The 12810-nt window shown below is 38.4% G+C and overlaps 1 protein-coding gene across 2 annotated transcripts; it reads right to left on the reverse strand.

Annotated features, from left to right (window-relative positions):
* Nucleotides 1-5654: 5654 nt before the first annotated feature.
* LOC131333443 (monodehydroascorbate reductase, chloroplastic/mitochondrial) lies at nt 5655-12507 on the reverse strand. 2 transcript variants are annotated; one of them, XM_058367971.1, is made up of 17 exons: nt 12467-12507; nt 12245-12386; nt 12053-12152; nt 11844-11921; nt 11457-11528; nt 10453-10571; nt 9705-9789; nt 9340-9429; nt 8096-8197; nt 7805-7894; nt 7596-7676; nt 7043-7114; nt 6856-6950; nt 6655-6743; nt 6491-6553; nt 6325-6365; nt 5655-5912 (listed from the first exon to the last, which is right to left on the reverse strand). In XM_058367971.1, exons 1-17 carry the CDS (start codon nt 12474-12476, stop codon nt 5799-5801), a joined length of 1443 nt encoding a protein of 480 aa, XP_058223954.1. In that variant the 5' UTR covers nt 12477-12507; the 3' UTR covers nt 5655-5798. The 2 variants fall into 2 exon arrangements, with proteins under 2 accessions (XP_058223954.1, XP_058223953.1); XM_058367970.1 differs by having other exon boundaries at nt 12245-12392.
* Between the last annotated feature and the right edge of the window lie 303 nt (nt 12508-12810).

The following is a 12810-nucleotide window of genomic DNA, read 5'->3' on the forward strand; positions in this document are numbered from 1 at the left end:
ATGATAGTAGAATGGCCCAAGGATATGCACCTGTTACATTTTGTGATTTGCTAAACTAGTAATATGGGTACTGTTACTTTAAATTAGTTTATTGAAATTAGAAATCAATATTATTTTTCTTACTTAGGGTGGGTTATTTTAACCTTAATTTATTTCTTCGTTTTTTGTATTTTATTAGTCTTTTTTGATTTTTTGTTAGATTTGCATGATATTTTTGGATTAATCATTCGTCTCGATGAGAACAATTTAAAAAGTACAAAATTGAATTGGAGGATGGTGTTGGGCAGTGATGTGTGCCATGTTACGCCTCTTCTGAGTCGTCGGATTGTGCATCGATCCAACGGCTCGGATCAAACTGACAGCTGTCTTATTTGTCTAAAGTGTCGTCTTTTTAATTTTTTCGACATCTGTCCATCTTTTTATATTTTTTTGATTCGTCTCGTCGAAACGAACGGTTCATTCCGAAAATTACAACAGAAAGCTAAATAAAAGGTTACGAAAAATAAAAAATACCAAAATAATTTTCAGACTCATAAATTTAAAAATCGTAGCCTTATTACATACACCCGTGGACCAATAAAGAGAGTAAAACAGGGTGCAATAAAACTCAAAAGGCTAGGTGGGAAAGTGACACAAGTATGCAATTATTGGTGGGAAGATGTATTGTTTTGAGTGTGTCTTAAAAACTCCCAATAAACTACGTAGCTTAATTAGCTAGCTACCACCAACTGTAAAAAGAACAATTCCGGCTAGTTTTAATAAAGCAAAAAAGTTTGGCCACACATGTCACGCGTATGTAATCCAACACTATGGCTGATGTAATGCTAAAAGTATAGTACGGTACTAATTATATTTGTCAAAGGGCAGTATTGATTGAGCTGTATAAAAAAGCAAGCAGCAGCCAATTAGACCAGTTCAACAATACCATAAAAAGTAGTTATATATACCCTATACAATATGGTTTCACATTGTAGTAATATACAACTTTACCAAGTCGCCTAATGCGCAGGCAGGTGCCGGGAGCGAAGCATGAAAACATCTTTCGAGAACTTTCTAAGCAGCGCAGGCAGGTGCCGGAGCGGAGCGTGAAAACATCTTTCAAGAACTTCCTAAGCAACTGAAATTCGTGACTACGAGAATTGAAAGGACGGACGCAGAACGAGGAGTGAGAACGGGAAGGAAGCCCATTTTAAAGGATTATGTTACTACTAGGTTTGGCCTTTCACCTTTGTGCTTCTAATTTGAGAAACGCAAAAAAGGTCGTTTGGCTTGACCAGAAAATTAAAGCATTTACAGTATGAGATGTGATTTTGGCACTCCACTTTTAGCTAATGACACTTCACATTTAGTTTTGTTTTCTTCCATGATCAAGACACAAAGTGAAGTATCGGTGGCTAAAACTGGAGTGTTAAAATCAATTTCTTTAAAGTATATATATTTATAAACAACTACTACTAAGGTCTCGCCAGCTAATGCATCTTAAAGGGTCATTAAAAATTCGATTTATAAATTAATTAGTTGAATACATTCGTACACTCGCAAAATTCAGGGGTCAAATTTTGCTCCGGAAAAGAATTCACAATTATTTCTTCTTCATCTGGAGATTTCGTTGTTTGTTTGTTTATTTTATTTTATTTTATTTTTGTATATGTTATGAGTCATGAGTATTGACTGAGTTGTGTAGCCGGTTTACTTTAATCAATTATTGTGAGTTTTAACATGATTGACGTAACGTCTCGTCCTCCTTGTTCGATAACAATATAGATGAATATTGTAATTTTCTTACCAATTGGAAAAATATTTTAGTATATTTATACCATTTTACATCAAAATAAATGAAGCATAAATGATTCTTTTCCAAACCAAGATTAACTTGTTTCCGGAAGGGTGCTCATATTATACATCGATGTTGGGCTAAGCTAATTTTTTGCATATATATGCTACTTTGTGAACCCTACAAGATAAACAGTTCAGATTATTGCGATAAACTGTCAATAAGAACCACACCATGGCGGGTGTGCAACCCCATGTTTGCACCCTTTCGTAAACAAGTTAATCTCTTCGAAACCATGTTTGTTATATAAAGTTTGTCAAAGCTACTCAAATAAGCTGAAAAGGCTCCAAGAACTAAATAAGATTTTGTTAAAAACTCAAACACACTTGAAAAGATGTACTGTAAAAGTAGTTGTCTAAAAATGCAGCCAAACTTGTTACTCCCTCCGTCTCTTTTTAAGTGTCTTGCTTCGTAATTCTAACTTATTAAAATGTGATCATCATTATACCTTTCGCATTAATTTTTTCCTCCACTTTTTCTATTTACTCATCATCATTACACTTTTACTTACTAACTTTTTAAAATAGAATTTGCTTTTAGGGACAAAATAGACAATGCACCAATTTTTACCCACTAACTTTACAAAATGGACATTTATTAAGGGACAACCCAAAATGAAATATTGGACTCTAAATAAGAGACGGAGGGAGTAGCTTTTTAGCCTTTTCAAGCAATAAACTCTCACTAGGTTAGCTTCATAGCTTGTTTGTTACTACCTAGCTAGTTAGTGTTTTATTTTTTAGGAGAATATATTTAATGTTAAGTTGTCATCATGGGAAAAACTCTAACAAGGAAATTATCAAGAATATTATTGGTGCTTTCTGTAACTAGAAATTATCAGCCAAGGGCTATATGTTCGAAAAGATGAAGATTTGTCAAATCGATCTCCGAATGAATGCTACATTAGGGCTCGTTTGGTTTCACATGCTTATACCCTTTCTTATTTGCTTATTAATAAGTTTAACTTATAATCTATATAGATTTTGTAAGGTGGGAGCTAAATATAGTTGGGTGTTCAGATCAGTTTACGCATCTCAGTAAGTAATAAGCAATAAATCAAGATGATTTTTTTAGTGTGGTTGGTATGCAACGACGAGATTTAAAAAATGATTGATCAAAAAAATAGGTTCCAAAAGAGCTCACAGATAAATGTGCACGACCATTTGGGATGATACACCATCAAATTTCGAGTATGGCAACAAAGGCGCTCTTCGGTTCAGGATCGGCTTGCTATCAGAAAAGGGAAAACATACACTATAGTTTTAAATTTTTAATGCTAATTTTTAAAATATCTTTATGAGATGGACTTATTGGTTATTATATGACGAAATAAGAACCAAACAAGCCCTTTGCCAAGCCAAGTTGTTTGACAACCCATGCGTGCAAGTTGGGATAGAGTGATGACTTTTGTAGCTTTTAATATTGAAAACAGAACTGAAGCATAACCGACGACGGTGCTGGATTTTTATTTATTTTTCTTTTTGGTTTCTACGAGATTTCCGGATCAGCTTACGCACATATTCATAATCTCTTTTCTGGTCCGGTCTAAGGTAGGCCATTTATACCGGGACTGTGGAATTCACAAGAAATTATTTTCTTGCGGCCTGACCCCAAAACTCGAACTCTGAAAGAGCAAACCCGCTAACCAACCAGATTAACCCTCGGTCGCACTGACGGTGATGAATTTAAGACCATTGAAAATGAACGAAGAAAAATGGGCATCTCGCGTAAAAAGTGGGGAACTTAACTAGACTAGGAAATGGACCACCAATACAATAACCGTATAACCCCGACGCGCCTGGCAAACGGGCATGAGAAAACAACTGAAGAGCTTGCCCTTCAAGAGGTCAAAAGTTCAAATCACACCAAGGTTGAACATTCCAAACTTTGGGGCCGGCCAGTGGAGGTTTGTCCGGTCAATAACTTCAAGTTCTCGGAATTAGTTGAGGCGCGCAAACTGATCCGGACATCCAGTTATTAAAAAAGAGAAAAAACTTACAATATCCACATGCATGGCCACACTGGATAGCATATTTTATTGAAGAGAATATACTCTTTCTTCGTCCCCATTAGGCCATCACACCCTCTAGTTTTGGCCCAAGCTATACACCTATCTAGGACACAACTTAATACATCTTGTATTGGCTATCAAAGCGTGGAAAGAAGTTTGGAAGTATTCAAGTTTTGAAAGCTCTGGGATTCTGGTTAGGGGACTGCAGTGTATCCTGTCTACCTCTCTTTGGAGAAACCAGGCCTTGTAACTGAGTGGGGTTTAGAGAGCAGCCTTATTTGGACCCATTTTGAGGACAAAATTTTCAGTGCTGGGTGGGCACGGTCACGTGGTGTCCGTGTGCGCATCTCGGCAGTCCAAACGTGTTTCGAGCGGTCCGGATTTGTTTGGGTAATTTTTAGCGCAAAATTACCAAAACACCCTCTCAAATCCAAACAAATCTGGGCCGTCCAAAACACGTTTGGACGGCCGAGATGCGCACACGGGCACCATGTGGCCGTGCCCACAAATTTCTCCATTTGAGAAACCGCGTGTTTTCAATTGGTTTTCTTTTGATTATTCTGTCGACGTTCAATGTATCCAGCGGGAGATTGGTTTTCTATTCCTTTTTCCCTTTCTGGGAACTCTTCTTATATTGACTGGGTCTGGGTATAGTTGCATCTTTTCCTCTTTTTATTGACGAGGGCGAGGGTTTTTGATGCTTGATCGGCCTAATTATCGAACGTCGGTAGTCTCTTATCTCACCGTCCACATACACGATGTAACTTTCGGAGCCAAGTCCTGGAGAAAGCTAGTGAGGGGGAGCGAGAGATGGATTTTAAACCATTCGTTCACTAATTTAGATTCGAAGTGATGATAACGTCTCTCGTATGGAGGTCAAAGGCTCAAGCCAACTACGACTATTCAGTTGGTTGCGGGGATAATTTACTTTTACTTTTCCAATGCATCATGATATATAGTATAATACAGATCAGAAACTTATTGAATTTGAACATCAAGTTTATGATTTCAAGACAACATCTGTTTATAATCACTACAGTACAAACCATGTCAAGGACTCTGGTTCCCGATTAAGTCCACTAATTATTGTTTTGAAAATTTAGAGAGAGAGAGAGAGAGAGCAAAACTATATACATGCATTTAATAATGAGATGGTTGTCAAAGCTGGAGAGAGAGAGAGAGAGAGAGAGAGAGAGAGAGAGAGAGCAAAACTATATACATGCATTTAATAATGGGATGATTGTCAAAGCTGGTAAAATAAATCATGCAGGCTCAGGTAAAATTAACTCAGGCAGGCCAGGCTCAGGTATAGAGGTGTCCAGGGAGTAGGAATCTATGCGTATGCGTATAGGCATTCATTTCTTTACTTCTCCTATTTGTCCTCCTACATGTAAGGAAAATTTGAACAGTTTATTAACTACTGCAACCAAATCTTTGAACTTTTATAGATAACGTAAGTGAACGAGGAACTAGTCAAATGACATGGGATTGCCATAATTATGACCTAGTTACAAATTAATACTGCCGCAATGGCTAGCTCAAGCTTCTCTATAGTACACTTCTTTAGATTCGGCACAAGCTCCCACCTCAAGAATGCTTGCTTTTGTGTTCTTGCTGGCCCATGCATCCAGTTATTGAAAAAAGAGAACGCATGATTTTATTGAAACCAATGCCAAAATTTCCCCCAAGCAAATAGTTCCCCAAATACCAAACTCTCTCTCTCTCTCTCTCTCTCTCTCACACACACACACACACACACACACACACACACACCCACCCACCCCAACACTAATCTGGGAAGACCATGCATAGAAGGAAGAGGTTCTGATTTTCTGAATATGGTAATACCAAGTAATCCTCCTACGGGCCACACGGAAGCATTATTCAAGGCATACATGAAAGAAGCAAAACATGTGACATTTCAATTGAGTCACCAGAACCATAGCTTCAGACCTACAAAGAGGTTTGTGCAATTTGTAGGGCCTCTTCAACTGATGATGCATTCTGGAGCTTGGCTTTATCAATCACAGGCTGGCTCCTTGCAAGCTTAGGAAGAAGTTGAAATTCCTAAAATAACAGAGCGCCACATTAGTTGAAAGTTTTTATTAATGTATCTCAAACTGTCAACATTTATCGCAACATGATACTACGATCAGAACATGTAACTGGTAAGTAATTCAGAACAACATTTCAAACTTTGATTTATTTATTTTTTTCGGTTCGACGGTTAGGGGTGTTCAGGCCAACTTACGCGCGCCTTGACTATTTCCCTCCACGGTCCAGTCAAAGGCAGGCGGCAGGCCATCCACGCCGGGACTAGGGGATTCACAAGAGATATCTCTCTTACAGCCTAACCTCAAGAGGTTGCCAAGTTTTGAACTCAGGATGTCTGGGTTTACAGCTCCCTGTTGCCACTTGAGCTACCCCTTGGGTTAAACTTTGATATTTAAATTTATGCAGTAAGGTCAGTAAAAAGTACCTCAGGACTTCCACTTTCAAGAAGAACTCCCTTCAGTTTACCTGTAGGGCAATGCAATCATATTAGTCCTGTTTGCTAAGCAAGTACATGGGCTGGGCGGTTACATTGGGGAGGTGTTCAGCTTAATGGATTACATGAGGAAAAGTCGATAAACAGATTACATTACCGGATTCTATCCAGAAAGAAACAATCTTAGGATCAAAACTTCCAATTTCAACAATCTCCCCAACTGCTCAGTAACGAAGAACCAAGTCAGTGCAAAGTACTAGAAGATAAAACAGATGATGATAAGCAACAAAATAGATCTCTAGGATAATGCCGTGACCTTACCATTGTCCCCATAAAACTGCCACCACACTTTCCTTGGGCTGCCTTCATACTCAAAGACCCTAGAGTAGAAATGTGGTAGATAATCGTACCTAGACACCACGTGGAGACACAAAAATCAAGTTTCAGCGCGGAAATAAGATCAGTAGTTAATCAAGTTTTCAGAAAACTGGGAAATATCAAGGAGGATTCCAGCATAGATACGTGTGAGTTTGCACAGTCAGTAATGATTTTACGCAATGCTGAGCAGATCGGCGAGCATGATCAACATGTTCGACCCTTGCAATGCGGTCATACATCTGTTTAGAAGGAACCACACACAAGTTGTATTTTAGCCTTTCCTATCTGGGAAGAGAAAGGGAAGAAAAGCAATCAACTGACAAAGGCATACCTTTAAGGGGAATGCTGCTACATCTCCAATAGCAAAAATTCCGGGAAAACCTGTTCGGAACTGACCATCAACCTGAAATCGAGAGGTTTTAACTATTTGTATATGTAAATTTGGATCAGCAAACAACCAACAGAACAGACTTCCTAGAAGGATTAGTTCCAATATTCTTATTGCTTGCTTCGAGATCTCCTATTTTATTAACAATTTAGACAGATACTGAACTCATTCAGCGATATAACTTCCTTTATCCAAGTCCATTTCTTCCCCTCATCAAATTGTTTTTGGATTAACCCATTAGCAAAACCTAAAATTGATCAAGGTATGCACCAAAGCAATGCTGCCCATGTGCCTTAATGAAGCAAAGTCTCCCTAGAAAAATCAGGTGGAGCACGTACAAATGTTATTACAAGCAGCAGCTGCAGCACAATTACATGAATGAATGAATCACACACACACAAAACATAGTACCAAAATCTTACACCTCAAATATACACGCATGAGTTCTGACGAAGATGAAAAAACCAATGAATACAAATTTTTTTGTAGTGCTGACCTGTATTCCACCAACAGTGGTACTTAAGCCCGCCTTATGAAAAGGACCGACGGCAGGTTTAGCTCCAATGCCAATAATAATCTACAAAAGAAAGGAGGAAAGAGTGTTTTGCTTCATAAGCTACACCACCTGTCTTCCAATGTAGAAACAGAAATAACCAAATACATAATCTCAAAAAGGAAATTCAAGACCATGTAGCCACAGCTTACTGTGTCTGCTTCTATAGTAGACCCATCTTCAAGTTTAACGGCAGCCACACGTCCATCAGAACCAGCTTCTAAGTTTTTTATGGAGACACCCTATTGACAAACAGTCATCAAAAAAATCAGTTTTAGGTGGCAATAAAATGTTGGGGGGTTGGGAACCATAAGAAAAATAAACACAAAAACGTTTTCGGTCTCAGAAAAAACCATATCTATTACACAGTTCCAACTAAATGGAGAGAGAGAGAGAGAGAGAGAGAGAGAGAGAGAGAGAGAGAGAGAGAGAGAGAGATTTACCTTCAAGAAATTGACTCCATTCTCCTTGTAAAGTTCTTCATATTTCTGGGCGAGAGAAGGAGTAAACAATCTTTGCAAAAGATGCTCCTCGGGAAAGATGACCTATTTTCACCACGATAGGTGTGATAGAAGAACTTGCCAAGTCAGAAAGTAAGATAGTAGCCTTTGAGATACCATAAACCATATATATGCAAATTTTAAATCAAACCAAGTAACTAATTCATCAGGTAGCATGTACAGCTCCACTTTCTTTGGTGCATGTGTGTCTGTGTACTCTTGGTTCTTCTTATAAGACTTATTATGCTTTGCTGCTGCTTCTTTTCTCCTTTCCCCCTGGAAGACTTTCTGAGTCCTGTTTGTTGGGGAGTGACCGGGAGGTGTTTGTAGACCAAAGCTTACACAATCACTATTCATCCATCCAGTACAAATATATAGTTGAACTAGGGCTGCAAATGAGCCGAACTGAGCCGAGATTTAGAATATTCAAGCTTTAGCACTCGAGCCTAATAAAAATTTGATGAGCCAAGACCTAGCTGAACTGGCCTTGGCTTCGAGCTCAAGCTTGTTCACCAGCCAAAGAAATCACACATTTGTGTGCACATACAGGCCTAGAGCTGTAAATAAAAGTACAATTATGCACATAAATAAGTTCATACGTATTAAAAAATACTATATATATAAGTTTATAATACATGCAAAAGTTATATACTATATAAGTAATTAAAATTTTTATCATGTACATATATAAGTTTATACATGAAATTTTCACTACATACATGTATTCTAGGTTCACGAGCCTCATCGACCTGAACACTGACAGGCTCAGGTTCGGCTCATTTTTTAGACGAGCCTAAAACTGAAGCTCATGTTTGGTTCGTTTAATAGACGAACCAAAGTTGAACGAGCCTTTACCGAGTCGAGTCTTGAACAATTTGGGAACAGCTTGGTTCGTTTGCAGCCCTAAGCTGAACACAAAATTTAAGATTGACCCAAGTGATTCCGTATGATTTTCATCTTTAACACAAGGGAAATGAAAAAGACTAAAAAGAGAGACAGACCACAAGCACAACTGGAAGGACACATCAAACAATATGGATTCAAATTGGTCATCCACTCTCAAGCTCACTGGGTTGTGGAGTTCCAAGAAGCTTTTCATATATACTGTGAGGAGGCATACACGAGCCAGACGGCCAGAGACATAAACTTCAATGGAGAAATCACAGCAAAGTAAACTATAGACATACCGTTGTATCGAGTTTCCAACCAACAGCTGCAGCAGCAACCTCCATGCCAATGTAACCACCACCAACGACCACCACCTTCTGTGCTTTCTCCTAGAAAATGAATCTATCATGAAACATAATCCCCTCTACAGCTCCAAACTAATCTCTCTTAACTAACGGAAGGAACATGCACAAATCCAGGTACTTCCAAGAGCAACTCTTGACATTAGAGTACCGTAGAATCGACTTGAAAATATACAGATACAAAACTCAAGTCCAACATTCAGAAACAGGAACTTCATCACCAATTTACCATATTACTACTGGAGAATATTGATCAATGTTTCAACAGAAGATGATTAGAATGACTACTCAAAACAAAGTACCAGCGATGATATCAGCGAATCAGCATCTGCAACATCCCGAATATAGTGAACACCCGGTAAGTTTCCACCAATCTTCTCTGGAAATCTGAAGCCGAGGAGAAAAGTATTAAACTTCTCTTCATCTATTCCAACATCTAATTAGCATTATGATTGATCAAGAGAATGCATCCATTCTCTGCATATAAGAACATAACAGAAACTCACATTAAATTGTACTATTAAGTCAGATATGTGAGTTCCCTATCATTCCTAATTAACACAACACCACAAGAAGAAGAAATCATTAAGCAAGCATTTGACAGAAACCTACCCTTCTTCAAAACTGCTGAGAACAGTAATGACACATTTATTTACATGCGAAGGAGCAGGATGTACAATACTTTCCAGCCTCGTGATACAAATCTTACTCTTCAAGTTTCACGCAACAAGCCCCATTTCATAGAATACCATCTAGTGGCGTCCATCTTTACGAGTGGAAGAAACTAACTATAACTGGAAAATCAAATGTAAACCATTTTCATAAGACTATTTGTTGAAAAAAAAAAAAAGTGCCCCATTTCTTCCCTGGACAAACCTAGGGGACAAGATCTTCCATGGACAGCTATTTATTCATTATGTCACCATATTTCAGGTGTGTGTTCCTTGGTTGTCAATATTTTCATCACAAGAACTTCTGAACAATCACAATCATTGACGAGGGTACTTGATCAACATTTTTGAAAGCCAAGTCAGAACATTTAGAATGTACCTTGAAGCTGTACATCCTGTGGCAACAATAAGAGACCCATACTTCAGCAATTTGCCTGAATTTGTTGTCAGTGTCTGCTTTTCCATATCAATACCTGTTACTGGATCCTCATGCAACATCTACACGAAATGAATAAGAAGAATTGCATGTACTCCTAGCATTTTGAGATACAATAAGAAATAGGCAGTCTGGGGAGGGGACAGGCAGAGAACTAAATGCGAGACAGTAAATGAGAGACAAAACCCAAAAGTCATCTGCGCGACCCCAGTCTTCAGAGGAGGTTATTCTTCCAGAATAATTTGTGCTTTGCAATATACATTTGAGACGACCTTAGAGTTTTATCCCAAGATATTGCATACACAAAAAATGAAGGATGATGCTTTTTTATTCCAAGCAGCACATCCCAAATCGTAGTTCCATTAACAAATTGCTAACTCGGTCTTAGAGCAAGTTTTTCTTCCAAAATATGACATCCATTCCATTTCAGCTATACCGACCAGTTGCTATTACGTTTAGGACAACTCCACCTCTTTCTAATTCAAACATGTTACATGGAGGTAACATGTACCCAGTTCATCCACTTTGTCCTATGTTGTCGTTCCACTAATGGACTGCAAAGTCAGCTTGTTTGGTGGCATATTATGTGTACCAATCTTGTATTTTGTGCAGTAAGAAGCTAGGAGTCTTTGGCAATACAAAAACATATTTTTTGGCACACTAGTTGAAAAAGGTCTTCGTGTTTATTAAGATGGCCCTAAGCAGAATCTCGAAACTTGTCAACAAGCAGGATCAAATTTTCATACATAATTATTTTTTTTTGGCAATTTATATTTCCAGCATCTGAGCTAGAAAACATTCTTGAGAATCAGAATGATCACTGTACATTGAAACGTCCAAACTCCTCTGAAGAATTTATTTTGAGGAGTACATCTAAGGAAAATTAATGATTGAACGAAAGGAAAAGGACAAATAGACACTTTAGAAAGGAAAACAATGGTCCATACCTCAATGCCCTGCTGTTTATACCATTCAGGAGTCTGCCTTTCTCCACCAGACCCAACACAAGTATGAAAACCCTAAGATTACGAATTTCCAAATTTATAATTAGATATATTGTGCACATGGCAAACAAACATACTGAACTCGTAAAATCACAATTAAATTGATGCCACTTCAGAACCATGAGAGTAGGTTGGAACATTTATGCTTACGATTACGATCTAGACATGAACAATAATTTCACCAAATTTGTACGAAAGAATCATTGACATAGTGATGGTAAATTGGTAATCCACTCAATACTTTACATTAATAGATTCCAAATGGCAGAATTCCTTCGTCAAAACCTACTGAGATGCCGGAAAATTGAGAACAAAGATAAACAAACTCACAGGTAAGCGAGCAGGCTTTTTATCGGGAGGGAACAAGTAACCTTTTGTCAAAGCTGGCCGTTCGTAAGGTGCATATGCCTGTCACAACAACATCCATACATGTTCATAGGGAAAAAAAAAAAACGATCATTCTCATTAACCCAACTTCAGTAATTCCATCAATAGCAATTGCCAACAAAAATAATAAGTAATTTTGAAATAACAGTCACCTCTTTCGATACAATACACAGCTTTCCATTGGCCATCCCGTGCTCGACGAAAGTCCTAGCTGCATATCCAGCTGCATTTCCACCTCCGACAATCACAAACCTGCACTTCTCAATCCAATACTCATATAGTCGGTAACAAACAGATACATATACAGTACATAAGACACATTAACACACGAAGAAATGACTCACTCGCAGTTGTCGTTGGCGAAAGAAGACGAAGAAGCGACGACGAAGCTCCTAGAAGGCTGGTAAATTTGACTCCGGGGACGCCACAGAGAGCGTCCGGGCTTTATGGACAGGGAACTCGATACGCTCGCCATCAATCTACGCACTGCAGCTTCAGCAAAAGAAAAGAAAAATAAGAAAGCAAGAGTTTATAGGGTTCAGTGGCGGTTAGGGAGAGAGTCGTACCTGAAGACATTGAGATCAATCAAGAGCTGTTGATCAAACGACAAGTACTACTATACCCAAAACTGACCAATCATTTATGGACTACGCCAAAATCGTTGATTCAGTGGTTTGGGCGGCGATTGGGGGTGTGAATTTTCTTTTTTCTTTTATGTTTTATAAATCCGTTTTTGGGCACATAAGCACGGGAGTTTTTGGCACAAAATTTATGCTTCCGGAGAGGATCCAATCTCCTCTGGTCTCAAAAACTTATGTGCCAAAAGAGTTTTCTACCCATTTGACCGTGTTATTTATGTTTCAAATTCAACGGGCCAAAAAATTCCAGGTCACCAAAGGCCATTGGGTTG

Source organism: Rhododendron vialii, chromosome 7a (assembly GCF_030253575.1).
Source record: "Rhododendron vialii isolate Sample 1 chromosome 7a, ASM3025357v1".
Taxonomy (NCBI): domain Eukaryota; kingdom Viridiplantae; phylum Streptophyta; class Magnoliopsida; order Ericales; family Ericaceae; genus Rhododendron; species Rhododendron vialii.

Bases quoted from the DNA above. Each gene is read 5' to 3' on its own strand.
- LOC131333443 (XM_058367970.1), bottom strand. The intron at 11,922-12,052 runs GTGACTGTTATT...TTGTTGTGACAG, and splicing joins TGTGTATTGTATCGAAAGAG to GCATATGCACCTTACGAACG. The intron at 7,677-7,804 runs GTAAGCTGTGGC...TTTCTTTTGTAG, and splicing joins CTACTATAGAAGCAGACACA to ATTATTATTGGCATTGGAGC.